We start from the raw sequence: 14,437 nt of genomic DNA, 5'->3' as shown, positions 1-14,437 counted from the left end.
TGGGGCTGTGCATGCTTCTGTAGGCAGCTGGGCTGGGGTGTGCTGTTGTTTGTGAGTCTCCAGCCATCTGCGAAATGGACTCCAGTGGCTGTAGTGAAAGAGGGTGATGGCCTGGACTGCTGCTTGGAGCTGCATGGAAGCTGTGACCCCCTGTCTCCTGTGCTCTGGGGTAAGGCTGGACTGATGTGTTGCTGCTTGGGAAGCCAGCATGGCTGCAATTCAGATGCCACGGAAACAATAGGAGCTAATTATTTCCTCTGATTCTGCTTGACTACAACACTAATTGTACTCATTAACAGCTTTAGCCTTTCCCCTCTTCCTTAGGGAATCGCACAATTGCCTTTCATTTTTAATAGAGCCTTTGCATGGGCCTGAGGGGGAGGCTGCGGCCGGAGCTGGGGCACCCCTCCTGCCCTATGCTCTCTGCACAATCCCCCAGGAGAAGGGGCTGCTGGGACCTATTCGGGAGTGACTGCAGAACCAGCAACCTGTGTCTGGGACAAGTTCTGGCCTTGGGGCCCGGGAGACCTTCAGCTTCGTGTCTTCAAATTGCAAATTCCATGTTATTATTGAAGTCTAGACTGAAAGCAGCCAGGACCAGCAGAGAAGACAGCCTGAAATAATTCAATCTTCTGAAGGGCTTGTTTTCCGCATTGAGGGTTTCGGTCCCAGGCGGTCTCTGGAAGCATTCAGTGCAGTGACAGCGATGACTAACTGCCCCCTGCGGCCACCTCCCCACGGCCATGCAGCTTGTACCTCCTGGCATCTGCCTGGGCAGGGGGGAGAGGCCATTTCCCTGACTGTGGCATCGCTCTTCGTGTTTCTTAAGACCCCACCGCCCTGTTTCTGTTCTTGCCACTCGTTTTCCACCAGCTTTCAACCAAATGATCTTTCACAGGCGCAGTTTGTTTTCCCCACTGTGATCAGGTACTACTACAGCTGCTACTTAAAATTCCTTTTAAATACAGCTCTCCCCTGCTGCTCTCTGGTATTTGTTAGGGGGATTTAGTTGTAATTACATTTTAGCAATCTAAGCAAAAATAGCCTTGCAAGGCAAGGCTGAAATACTAGCTGCAGGCTCCTTTCATCCACAGTGCATTTAGCTCCTTGCAGATGACATCACTTAGGGCTTTAGTCCTGTTGTTTTGCCCAGCTGTGCGTCGCGTCCACCTCTGCTATTTCATGTACTCGCCCACTTCTTGCCTCTGATACCCTGTGTCTAAGCTGGGCTGATGAGTGCAGGCTTGCTATTAAATCTGAAAACGCTGCAGTCCTGCTGTGCTTGCCCTTAAATAATAATTGCAAGGAAAATGCAGAAGAGCCCTTCCCTGGGGCTGTTCTTTCCTTCCTGCTGTCACTGTGGTGGAGGTTTGGAGGAACCCAGGCACTGGTTCCTGTTAGTTGAGGAGTGAGCTGAGTCCTGCTAGTATGAGTGGTGAAAAGATGGTCATAATTTGTTTGGGAGGGGAAGGAACCTGTCATTCTCGACCAAGGGCTTCACAGCTTCATTCAGGAAGCAAGCCTGTGTAGGAGCCCCAGATCTGTGCTGAGTCATGACCTTCCCTGCTCTCATCCTCAAGGCTTTGTCCACCCTTAAGCTTGCCCAGATCTCTGTGCAGCAGCCTTTGAGTAAACCACCAGTGCCTGGAACTCCTTCAAGCCATGGAGTCATTGCCAGGTCTTTGCTTTCCCTGGGCAGGGGATGCTGGGCTGTGCCAGGCTGTGAACTTTGGCTGTCTGGGTACAGCTAATCACATGGGGGATGATGGCTGAGTTGGGGGTTCAGAGAATAATGGTGGGAGCTTATGGGGTGTTTCCAATCTGGAACCAAGGAGGAAAGCTGCTTCCTGACTCAGAAAGAGGTGAAAAGAGTCCCCGATTTTGGAGGTGGAGCAGGTGAGTAGTGGTAGGCAGGGGGAGATGTTGCCCTTATTAGTGCTTCTTGATGGGGCACATGCACCTGGGGTTGGTGCTGGGCTGGAGGAGATTTTTCCCTTTTACAGCACATGCTGTGCAAGCTCTGAGCAGGGTGACCTGCAAAGTGTTCCTCCACCAGAGCTCATCAATGCTGCACTTCCTTAGGGAGAGAAAGCCCAGGGGCTGGGATGTGCCTAGTGCTATGGCTTAGGCAGCTGAAATCAGCTCCTGTCCCTCGTAGGGCTGGCGGCATTTGGCCAGGGCACTCCCATCCTTCCAGCCACCTTGGGCCTGGTGATAGGACATCAATGTGCATGGCTATGGGGGCACAGGGGCAAAATGAGGCCACGTTGCTGTGCCTTTCTGCTGGTGACACGTACTGCCTGCCAGCGTTCCCAAGCTGGCTCCCGCACCCCCCCTGCCAGCAGGGACAAAGCTGCAGGTCCCAGGGGTCAGGGAGGAGTGGGGGGAGAGGGGACGTGACACTGTGGGGGCAGGGGGAAAGGACTGTGCTCAGTACATGAGATGAGGCACTGAAGTGCTGCTTGTAATAGCACCATTCCCAAAGAATATTTGGGTGCTCTGTTCTTTTCACTCAAAGCCATTTGCTGGAGCTTGCCAGGGAGCAACGGCAGCTGAATTGCTGTGGCTGGCATAGAAGTGGAAGGAGGAATTGCCTGTTCTCACCTGCGGCCCCATTGCTGCCCTATTGCCGCTGTGAGGATACGAGGGCCTGCATTTGCCCACAGCGTTGAGGCTGTGGATTTGCGGGGGGCAATGTGAATCTCACTGCTGGCAGATCTTGCAGTGCATGGCCCATCAGATGCCCAACTCTGCTCTGGTTCCCCCTTCTCCCACCCCTCAGTGCCTCCATGGAGTGCTGCGTGGCTTAAAGGTCTGTGGCACCGTCCCTGTCCCCAGTTAATTGCGACCCTCAGGGTCATGCCAGGGCTGTCCAAAGAGAGTAACCACACCAATGGGTACAAAGATGGTCAGGAGCTCATGAGACCACCACGGGCTTTACTTCTGCTTTCAGCACTACCACAGCCACCCCATGCTCCAGTCACCACTCTTGGCATTGGGAGGTAGGTCTGGAGACCCCCGGATCCTGCCATTTGGGCCTGTCACGGGGGCAGGTACGTCTTGGGGTCCCCAGGGAAGGGCAGGGCAGGCGCCTTGTTGAAGTGAGCCATGAGGAAAATACCAATGGTGCCGCACACAAAGAGCGAAGCCATGATGAAGAAGCAGACGCGGTCAATCACTCTCCCCACCAGGATCCATTCCTCGTTCTCCTGTTGGCTCATACCAAGGTGATGATGAGGGCCCATCCCACCGCCCCCAGCCCTTGTGTGCCACGTGCCCCCAACTCACGCTGCTGAAGTCATTCTGCTCTCGCGTGGCATTGGCAATGTGGTTGCAGGCCTCAACGCATGCCCGGATCTCAGGGCTCGCCTCCTCCAGGCTCTGGCAGAAGTCCTGAGCACAGTTGTTCTCCAGGCCACGTCCTGCATGACCCAGCATCACTCAGTGCATTGGTGAGTGCCTCACATCCCTGCCCGGGTGCTACTCACTCACCAATCTTCTCCAGCACGGTTTTCATCAGTCCATCTCTCTCCTTCTGCTTCTCAAAGAGAAGCTCAGTCCGGGCTTTCCATAGCATGTACTCATCGGCTTTCATCATCAGCCCCAGGGAACTGCGTCGCCGGGTGGCTGGCGGCGGCCCTGGGGCCTCCTCTGGCATGTGCATGCCCAGGTAGCGGGGCAGGAGGTGCAGCCACACCTGGGAACATGGACATGACCCCCCCCAAATTGTCCAGGTGTGATTATGTTCCCCCCGCTGGGGAGCATCCCATTAGGGTACACTCGTGCCCATGGGCAACTACTGCTCCCCAGTGTTCAGTAGCTTGGTGGTTCTGTATGGTCCCTTGGGGACATGTAGGGGTCCCCAGTCTGCAGGGGGGACCAGAGATACTGACCCCATTTCCCACGGGGCAGGAGAATGGAGACAGTTACCTGGCGCACCCTCTGCGACATGGAGTGAGTGTTGGGTGTTCTCAGTGAGACGTTGAGGACGATGACAGCATTCACCACAATCACCACTGTCACTACCATGAGGAAGGTCAGGTACCTGGGGAGGGAACATGGGGCCTCAGCAGGCAGTGCAACCACTGGATTACAAGCTGTGATAAGTCCATTTTGATACCAAAAGAAACTGGAGATTAGCAGGGGGACATGGACACGTGATAGCCCTATGCCAGCCCTGCACATGGAGGGATGGGATGTGGCTGTCTGTGAGTCCTGGTTCCCTCTCCCCTGTCTGCCTAGAGTATGGGCAGACTGGAGGTGGTTTCCACCTGCCCGTGGCACCTGGAGACCTGCTGGTGTGGTGCTCCCCATCCCCTTGCATCACTTACTTCCCGATGAGTGGCACTGCCTGGGAGGTCTCGGGCACCTTCTGGGCAATGAGGAAGAGAAAGACAGTCTGGGCCAGAAGGACGTTGATGGAGACGGTGCACTTCTGCCCCCCCGCTGACAAAGCAAAGGGTAAGGTTGGCGGGGGACAATGGTGCGGGCATAACACTGCTTTGCCAAAGGGGCTGCCATGCCCCAGCACTGACCCAACCAAGTTCTACAAGAGAGCTTAACTCTAAGATGCCCAGAAATCCACCTCAAATCCCAAGTATAATAGAATCATTAAGGCTGGAAAAGACCACAAAAACCATTGAATTCAGCTGTTGACCCATCACCACCATGCCCACTAACCCACATTCCTATTACTGCACTCTGTGCCCACCAGCTAGAGTACCTTTGGCAGGCAGAAAGTAGACCAGCACAGCCATAGAAGAGATGAGGACGCAGGGCACGATGATGTTGATGATGTAGAAGAGCGGCTTGCGTTGGATGATGAGATAAAAGATCACCTGCTGGTACTGGATGTCATCTGGGGTGAAGCGCCCCGAGTTGATGATCTTCCGTGCAGGGCGGTGCTTGATGGCCCATTCTCCGTTCTCTGCCATGCAGCAATGCCACCATTTGAGTCCCCACGTTGAAGTGGCACCGGGTGGGAGGAAAAGGCCATAGCCACCATAGAGAGCTGAGCACCGAAGGGTGCTCCAGAATTCCCCTGGAAGCTGTAGGAGGGGATACCTGCAGCCCTTTGGGGATGAGTTATGTGCAGGGCTGGGAGTCCCCCATCTCCCTGCCACCAGGCAGCCGTGGGGAAGCCGAGCGTGACGCTTTATTAAGGCACGTTGTTTTCCCCCGCTGTCTGCAGGAGCGATAGATTTTTCCCAATCAAGATCGCAGCTTGGGCCGGTAATGAAAAAATAAATCTCACTGCCCAAAAAGCATTTTGTTCCTTCAATATGCAATTAAAATGTGATGGAAAACGTCATCGTTTGGCCGTGACAGATACGTTCCCAGCATCAATCAAACTGCCAGGAGCAGCTCTCCGGGAGGGACTGCCAAGTGGTGAGTGCTGCGAGCCGGGGGGGCTGGTGAAACAAATCTCTCCCCCCCTGCTCCCTCTTCCACTAATAACTTAAGTGCCCGTGTAATGGCAAGGGCTGCTAACAGCCCCCACCCTCTGACTCTGCCTGATTTCAGCAGCCACCGGCATTGGTGCAGGCTGTGGGGCATCATAGAGTGGGACGCTTGTCCTTGGAATGTTTGTCCTTGGGATGCCATGGGGAGGTCATGGGGTTACCTGTGAAGGCTTCAGGGTCAATGAAGATCCACTCTATAGTCTGGCCTTCCTCCACTGTCAGCAGCAGGTTGATTTCATTCGCGCTGTAGGTCTGGGACCTGGAAAGGGGCAGAGGGATGGCACCAGTGAGAAAATAGCAGGGGAGGTTGGCAACCCCACCCGCAACAGAGGTGTTAGAACTCAACAGTCTTTGAGATCCATTCCCCTCTAAGCTGTTCTATGAAAGTGACACTGTGTCACGCCGGTCACTCTTGTCCCTGTTGTATGGGAGTTTAACTGGGCAAACATGTCTCTTGTCACCCATGGTTAGCCAGGTGCCAGGTCAATGGCACTCACCCATTCTAGGACTCACTGAAAGATGCCTACTGTGGAGCAAATTGGGACATCTCACATCTGTCCCTATGGGACCACCCCCAACGCCACAAGCTGTGCTCACTGGAAGACCATGGTGCAGTTCTGCCAGTCAAAGGGGAAGTAAGTGACGTGGATGGAGCAGGAGCTGCGGTAGATGGCGGGGGGCAGCCAGTAGATGCTGCCATCAGGGTACACCAGCACGTTGGTGTAGAGTGTGATCTCGAATGTCCCATCGATGCTGGGGGGAAAAGAGCAGGTTCAACTCCAAAGTGAGGCCAACCACTTGTGGGAAAGTGTCCCTGCTGTACCCTAGCATGTCCTCACTTGTTCTCCAAGACAATGTCGGGCAGCCAAACCATGGTGGAGGGCACCCGCAGCTGCTGGATGTCATCGTATTTATCAGGGTCCCACCGCAGGCGATAGTCAGACCATTGCTGGAGAAGGGGAGCAAAGCGTGGGAGTCATGATGCTCCCTGGGGCTGCCCCAAAAGGAGCATCCACAACAAGGAGTGTAGGTTATGGTGCCAGCCCACCACAAATTGCCATCAGGGGTGATCAGGGGGTGTCCTGCCTGAGATCTCACCATCTCGATCCAGACATTGGTGGTGAGGGTCTCCTCCCGCTCATTCTGACAGGGAAGGAAGGAGGGAGGCACCTTTAGCTCCACCATCCCATCCCACCAGCGCCACCCAGCTCCAGCAGCATCACCCCAGCACCCCAAATCCATAGTGCTGAGGGAGTCTCACCAGGGAGATGAGGTTGGTGAGGGTGAGTTTGAGGGTGACGTCAATGACCTGGTCCCCACGCAACGCTGGGCGCAGGTGGCGATTGTAGTTGGTCATCAGGTCCTGGAGCAACTTCTCCTCCTGATTCCTGCAGCTTATGCCTTAGGGTGGGGGCACCCCGGGAGGGGACGGGAAGCTTAGTGCTGCCGTTGGGGCAGTACTGATATGGCTGGGGGGCGTGCGTGGGGAGGGGGTGAATGTAAAGCCTCGGTGGTGTGCAAGCAGGGCATGGGGACAGCACACATGGGACAGCACACAATGCTGTGCACCCACGGGTGACAAAACCCCAGGGAAAAGGTGGTGGAAGGGGATACCAGGGACTCTTCAGCCTCCCCTCTCCCCGGAGCTGCCCCTCTCCCTGGGGTGGGCACACCTTACCTGGCAGGGCACAGAGGACGAGGAGGAGGAGATCGGAGCAGCGCATGTTGGAGCTGCAGGCGCAGGGCTGGGGCTCTGCTCAGTCGCCTGCGCACCAGCGTTCTGGGCCTGGCGCCCACTGGGATGGGACAGCTGTCCCTGATCCCATCAGCTGTTCTCAGCAGCAATGAGGGATAAGGGAGGGGTGAGTGACAACCCACGTCTCCCCTTCTGTGCTGGTGGGGTGATAGCAGTGTGCTAGGAAGAAGGGCTGGATGTGGGGTTGGGGACCGAAGGAGCTCCGTGCCTCAGTTTCCCCATATCCCCTGCAGTGATGTGTATAGCTTCATAGCAGAAATCTGCAGCTATGTGTGCACTCTTGCAACCCCCCCCAGCCAGTGCTTTGTGTCCCCCTTAGTGGCCACTAGTGGTCCCCAGGGTGGGGAAGTCCCCAGCTCGGTCTGGGGAGCAATGCCTATCCCAAGGCTATGAGTCCCATCCAGCCCCATGTCAGTGCATTCCTGGCTTAGAGGAGAGGATGTGACAGCTGTCCTGGGCCCCCACCGGCATGGGGACATCAGCTGCGTCCCTTGAAACCGGAGCTGTGCAGGGAAGGAGGCACCCTCCGGGAGCCAGTGGGGCACTGAGCGATGGGACACTTGTGGGTCTGAATGGGGGTTGTGGGTCCCATTTAACCACCAGTTCTGCACCCCACATTGTGAAGCACCCAGCTTTATTTCTCCTAGCCGCAGCAGGTAGGCAGGAAGGAGTGGAGGGGCTGCCAGAAAGGACCCTACCCCCACTCTCAGGGCTGCCCTATATGTAGCGCTTGTTCTCCTCCCGGTAGTCGAAGGGGTCTCCAGAGAAGGGCAGTGGTGGTGGGTGGTTGTAGATGCCCATGAGGAAGATCCAGAGAGTGCCCACCACTAGCATGGGGGTGATGAGGAACAGGCAGAGGCGGTCCAGGGTGCGTGCCACACGGTTCCAGTTGTCCTTCTCCTGGGGAAGGAGCCAGGAGCAGAGCATGGGGAGCCTAGGGATCCCACTCTGCCCCATCATTCCCCACTGTGCCCATGGTCCCCACCTCATTGTAGCTGTTTTTCTCCCGCATATGCTTGACAATGAAATTGGCCTCATCCAGGGTAGGTTTCAGGTGATCATAGAGCTGCTCCTCGCTTGTGGCTGCTGGTGCAAAGCCTGGGGACGGGATGACCCTGAGCTCCCAAGGACAGCAGCCACCCATCCCATATCCCCACATTCCCACAGGGGGGCTGAGGCTCACGGGCAGGGGTGACACGGCTGGACAGCCCATGCCTCTCTGACTGCTTCTCAAACATCAGCTCGCTGCGGGACTTGACGCTGTAGTACTCCTCTGCCTTGGCAATGTACCCGGCCGAGCTGCAGCGTCGGATGCACGGGGCACCTGCTGGGCTCTCAGCTGGGTGTGACATGTGCAGCAAGCGGGGCAAGATCTCCAGGAACACCTGGCATAGGACATGCCGCCGTGTCCCCACTTTCTGTCCTCAGCTAAGCATACAGCTGCCTGCAGTAGTACAGATCGGACACCCCGGTGCCATGACGCACAGTGGCTGCCCTCCCTTGCCCATCACCCCTTCACCTCTTTGACCCAATCGGACATGATGTGAGTGCTGGGGGTGCGGAAATGGAAGTTGAGGACCACGACGCAGATCACCACCACGGCCGTCACCAACAGCATGATGAACAGAAGGTACCTGTGGGGGTGGAGAACACAGATCTGGGGCTGGTATAGTTGCAGGGGTCTGGGGAGATGCAGAGCCATTCTCTGCCACCCTGGGACTGTGAGAAGTGCCCCAAAACTCACTTGCCAATGAGGGGGATGGCATGGGAGGTGGCAGGCAGGCGCTGGGAGACCAGCAGAAGGAAGACAGACTGGGCCAGGAGCACCGAGATCACCAGAGTCATCTTCTCACCACCTGGAGAGCAGAGGGAGCCGTCCCATGTCCCCTTCCCAGTGTCCCACCCTATATCGCTGCATATAGGGCTTTATGCTCTAGGGGTAGCCTAGGGTCCCATTTGGGTTATTCCATGCCCTGCTCAGGGGTGGTTGGATGGTGTCCTGCACAGAGTTGTCATAGTGCTGTGTTGGACATTGGGGTATCCACATGTTCCAGGATAGGTATGGGACATGGGTGTCCCCATGCCCAGTGTAGGTGCCACTCACTGTCAGCAGGCAGGTAGAAGACAAGGATGGCCATGAAGGCAATGAGGACACAGGGTGTGACGATGTTGATGAGGTAGAAGAGTGGCTTGCGCTTGATGATGAGGTAGAAGGTGATGTCCTGGTGCTCGCTGGTCTCAGTGGGGTAGCTGGGGTGGATATTCTTGCGGGCCGGGCGGTGGATGATTTCCCATTCGCCATTTTCTGTTGGGACACATGGGACAGCATGGGGGATCCTGAGCCCTGTACAGGATGTCCCACTGACCCAGGACTTAGCAAGGAGCACCAGCGCTACCCGTGAAGCCTTCAGGGTCGATGATGATCCACTCCACCCGGTAATACTTTTCGGTCTCTGGGTCACTCTCTTCCTTCAGGTGCATGCTGATCTCCTGCGCATTGTATGCCAGTGAGCTGAAATGTGGTAGGATACAGGCAGTGAGGGTCTGTGCCTACCTCTTTGTCCTCTCTTCCCATCCTCTGGCACAACGATTGGGAACGTGCCAGACCCCATACCTGAATTTGAGGGTGCAGTTCTGCCAATCAAAGGGGAAGAAGTTGACGTTGATGGGGCAGGCGCTGCGGAAGATGGCGGGGGGCAGCCAGTAGACATAGCCGGTGTTGTAGACCAGCACGTTGCAGTAGTAGGCGACTTCGAAGAGCCCGTCATTGCTGCATGAGAGAAACAGAGGTGATGGCAAGGCAAGGGAGAGCCCTGGGCACTGAGCACAGCTCTGGCTGAAGATGCTTGCCCAGGGAAATTGGGGAGGTGAACCAAGCTCTGCTCACTTGTTCTCCAGGACTATCTCAGGGAGCCACAGCATCTCTGGCAGCAGGCGGAGCACATCGACACCCCCGAATTCAGATGTGTTCCACTGCAGACGGTAATCAGTCCAGCTCTGGTAGGAGACACGCTTGGGTCACCTCACCATGACCACGCCAGTGGCACCCCTTGCCCATGGGTTTGGCATGGGGATGACGGTACTGAGAGGGAAGAGGGGTCTGGGCAGGACTTTGTCAGTGATGGCCCCAGTCCCCTCAACCCCTCCTATCCCTACTCACTTGTTCGACCCATACGTTGGTGGTGAGTGTCTCGTCCACCTCTTTCTGCAATAACATGGGGGACACTGAGATGCCATGGCCATACCCCCTGACCAAACCAAGACCTTCAACCCAAGGCAGCCCTTGGAGTACAACTGCCCACTGGGGCTCACCAGTGAGATGAGGTTGGAGAGGGTGAGGGCCAGGTAGACATCCACAACCTCATCGGCAGAGGCAACGGGGCGCACCTCCTTGTTGTAGCCTCTCTCCTCAAAGAGGTAATGGATGAGCCGCTCCTCCTGGTTAACACAGAGCCCACCTGGGGGGCTCGAGGTCAGGCAGAGGGGTTGGGCAGAGGCAGACAGAGGGTATGGGTGCACAGCGTGTCAATGCCATGCAAGGACAGGGAGATGGGCACCCAGATGTGGTGCGTGTGCACAGGAATAGCACACTTATGAGGACACATACGCATGCACGGACACAAACACAGGGATATACAAACACATGGATATAGAGCCATGTAGGGACAAACTAGTACAAGATGCCAGTGCAGAAGCCATGGCATTGGGCATGGGGGTAGGTGCACACATGGACATAGACTAGGACACATAAGGATACACGTGTGCTCATCTGGGACACAGACACCACCACCCCAGCCCCAACCTCACTGCAGTGACCCAGGAACCCCCAGCATCCTTGTACCCAAACCCCACGGCTCCGCTCACCCGACAGCACCAGTGCCCCAAACAAGGCCAGCAGCACTGCCATGTCCCCCATGCGGTGCCTGCGGTGCCTTCGTGCCGTGCCAGCTTCTCGCCACCTCCCTGCTTGGCCTGCCTGAGCGGATGTCCGGCCGCAGAGATGGATGGTGCCAGGTGCTGGAGGGAAGGCTGCCGGCTCCGGATACCCACTCTGGCCCCCCTGCTTCCGGCACCCCCACGCCCAGAGAAGGGAGACAGGCAGGAACAGCTGGGCTCACCACTCCTCAGTGCCATCTTGTCACCTGAGTGCTTGGAGGAGCAGTCCCTTCACTGCTCAGCAGATGCTGCTGGGAGATGTGGAGGTGTTGGCACCTAATCAGTGCCTATGGCACATGTGGTCTGACACTGGTGTGAGCTTTGGTGAGGGTCCTCACTTGGGTGGCACAGGGTGCTTGTTCTCTGGGGTGAAGAGTGCTGTGAGTGGTGAGTACACAACCCCCTCCCCTCCCCCCCGGTGCCAGGGGCAGGACCTGAGGATGGGGGATGTTTCTTGGGGGTGGAAAATGATGGGGGTAACACAGGTGTCACATCCTGCTGATGCCCACCTCACTGGCACCGCTTGGCACATCACTTGTTTCATCCTCACCAGCTACCAGAAAATAGAGCCTTTCTTTATTGAAAAATAAACCTTTCTCTGTACAAATAAATAAGAAGTGTGCATGGGGAACAGGAGTCATTCCTCATCCCCTGCCAGCACCCCTAGGTTTTCAGAGCCTCAAGTGCCAAGGCCACGAGGCCAGGCATGCTGCGTGCCAGAGAGTCACTCTCCAGCCCCACCAGCCCAGCAAAAGCCGTGGGCCGGCCGCCCACCGTGGCCCGCACCTGCGCCCGGTACAACCCCTTGGTGTTTTTGGAGCTCAGGTCCACCAGGATCTGTAGGAGGAGGAAAATGCTGTTAGCCCCGCAGCTGGGGAGATATTGACATGATGCCAATAGCACTGCTCGCACCTCCTGGAAGGTCATGGCCAGATCTGGCTCTGGCACCTGCAGCACCCAGGCGTAGAGCTCCTGCACCACGCCAACCCGCAGTGCAGAAGCCTTGAGGCCGGGGCAAGCTGCAACTGGGGGGAAATAGGAGAGAGATGGAAGGGGGGTGTCAGGGGTTGTGCGGGGGCACCGTGCTGCAGCCAGCCTCAGGCTGGGGTGCAGTGCTGGGGTTGGATTTGTCACCATCCCCATAGCATCACATAGCACAGGTGCTGCAGGGTGCTTACCTCTGCCTGTGCCTGCCTCCTCCCCCTCTTCCTCCAGCCCCGGCATTGTGGGCACCAGCTCTCGTTTCTCTCTGTGCACTGCCCCTGCATGAAAACATAATTGGTGATACTCTCAGTGGGGGCACTGCCTGGGCATGGAGCTCAGTGCTGGATATCCCCACGCTCCACCAGTCCCATACCTAACCAGCCCCGTACCCTACCAAACCTCCCCCCCAGGGCTCACAGTTCTGCACAAGGTTCCCAACTGGCTCTCCAGTTGACTCTCTGAGTGCCTGCATGGCCTCCAACGGTGTGTCAAGGTCCATCTCTGCCCGGAGCTGAGTGAGGAAGGCTCTGCCCTGTCCCACCAGCTCTTCCACCAGCTCCTCACCCTGCTATAGGGAAGGGGAGGGGGACAGTGCAGACAGTGGGGCACCCATGGGGTGCTGCAGGGGTATGGTCCCTGCTGGCACCATCATGGGGGCAGTGCTCCACTCAGCCCATTTCTCTGCAAGTACCTGTAAGAAGAGCCATGTCTCCTCAGGGAGCTGCTCCCCATCTGGGGTGAGTGTCAGAGTGCTGCCCCCCACTGTGGCCCTCAGAGCCTGCACCCAGTCCTGCAGCCGCGGCCCCACAGACCCAAAAAACTCCCTGAAGGTGGGCAGCTGCCTGCAAGCACAGGAGGGTGAGCTCAGGTGGGTGCCTGGTGCCACCCATCCCCTGGGCACTGCCACCTCGCATGCACCCCTGGTGGGTCTTGGGAAGAGCAAGACCCTGCTGTTAATGCAAGAAGCCATATCAGTGCTGACCTCCTCAAAACCTGTCCCCTCTTCTGCCATAACCCATGATGCCCACACATCCCCCTTTACCTGTGGGTTGGTCTCAGGGGTCCCTCAGATGTGGGGCGCTCGACCATCACTGGGTCTGCAGAGACAAGCAGGAGGGACAGGGTGTCAGGCGGTCCAGAGCAGGGTGTTGGTCTTCCAGCCATCAGCACAGGGGTGGCACATCTCCAAAGGGAGGCACAGCCCATGTGGGTACCTGGGGCACCTCTACGGATGCGGACAGGGAAGAGATGACCATAGATCTTGCCCAGGAGCTGGGGCAGGGTGCGGGTGAGGAAAGAGAAGTCAAGCTGGTTTCGGATGAAATCCCCAGCCCGGCGCAGGAGACCCACCAGGGTCTGGGCGTAGGAATGCAGCTCTGTGGATTCAGCAAGAGAGCTGTGTCCCCAGCCCCATGCCAACCCAGTTCAGTCCCCCAACCCCGTGCTATCACTTCATCTCACCGCATCGCCTCATCCGGGCACGGCACGTCTCATTGGCAAGGTGGGTGCAGCTGGCTTGGCCTGGGGCAGCCCGGCAGGACCCCGCATAGAAGGAGCAGAGACGGGTGTGCTCGAGGGGCTGCTGCTCAGGGGGCAGCTGGGACAGGGCCAGCAGGTCAAAGCAGCTTGGCTCCCAGCTGCCAGGAACAGCTGCGAGGGCACAGTGCTGCTGTGAGATGCTGAGCCCCCTGGGATGTCATCCCGTGCCCCACACTGGCACTCACAGTCCATCTGCAGGCTGAGCCAGTCGGCAAAGGCAGCCACGCGAGTGTAGACACCTGGCTTACCCCGCTCACCACAGCCATCACCCCACGAGGTGATGCCATACAGGACAAAGCGGTACGAGGAGGGGTCCTGACACACCAGTGGACCACCTGAGTCACCCTGGGGGGGGACAGCTGCACATCAGGCCAAGCAGGACAGGCTGTGTGCTCACCCCATGCCCAGGGCACTGCCGTGTTGTGGGTTGGCATTACCTGGCAGGAATCGATGCCCCCAGACAGATATCCAGCACAGAACATGGCGCTGGTGAGCAGCTCTCTGCCCAGAGCTGCCCGACACGTCTCCTGGCTGAGCAGGGGCACCTGTGCCTCCATCACCACCTCGGCCGACGGCCCCTCTGCCAGGCAAGGTGCCCATTACGGGGTATCCCATGCTTGGAATGCCCACCTTTGGCTTGGTGGCTCAGCACCGAGCGCAGACCCCATGGGTGCTGGGTGGCACCTACCTTCATACAGGGACCCCCACCCCGCAATGTGACAGGGGGTGCCGGGGCTGGGCTCGGTGGTACTGCTGGGCA

General features: G+C 57.5%; 2 protein-coding genes across 2 annotated transcripts; both read right to left on the bottom strand.

Annotated features, from left to right (window-relative positions):
• Window positions 1–3,041: 3,041 nt before the first annotated feature.
• On the bottom strand, window positions 3,042–7,186 carry CHRNG (cholinergic receptor nicotinic gamma subunit; the record flags this gene model as incomplete). Its single annotated transcript, XM_079540092.1, has 12 exons — window positions 3,042–3,209; window positions 3,289–3,422; window positions 3,493–3,697; window positions 3,931–4,045; window positions 4,332–4,446; window positions 4,724–4,927; window positions 5,624–5,721; window positions 6,060–6,215; window positions 6,302–6,411; window positions 6,561–6,605; window positions 6,724–6,863; window positions 7,141–7,186. The coding sequence occupies 12 exons, from the start codon at window positions 7,184–7,186 to the stop codon at window positions 3,042–3,044; spliced, it is 1,536 nt and encodes a 511-aa protein (XP_079396218.1).
• A 749-nt stretch (window positions 7,187–7,935) lies between these two features.
• On the bottom strand, window positions 7,936–11,134 carry CHRND (cholinergic receptor nicotinic delta subunit; the record flags this gene model as incomplete). The annotated part of the gene is made up of 12 exons (XM_079539541.1): window positions 7,936–8,118; window positions 8,204–8,316; window positions 8,402–8,603; window positions 8,738–8,852; window positions 8,963–9,074; window positions 9,323–9,523; window positions 9,615–9,730; window positions 9,833–9,988; window positions 10,106–10,215; window positions 10,379–10,423; window positions 10,531–10,676; window positions 11,083–11,134. 12 exons carry the CDS (start codon window positions 11,132–11,134, stop codon window positions 7,936–7,938), a joined length of 1,551 nt encoding a protein of 516 aa, XP_079395667.1.
• Between the last annotated feature and the right edge of the window lie 3,303 nt (window positions 11,135–14,437).

Source organism: Tetrao urogallus (assembly GCF_951394365.1).
Source record: "Tetrao urogallus genome assembly, chromosome: 9".
Taxonomy (NCBI): Eukaryota; Metazoa; Chordata; class Aves; order Galliformes; family Phasianidae; genus Tetrao; species Tetrao urogallus.
The sequence above is the reverse complement of the archived record's forward strand: the minus strand, read 5'-3'. Positions and strand labels throughout refer to the sequence as shown.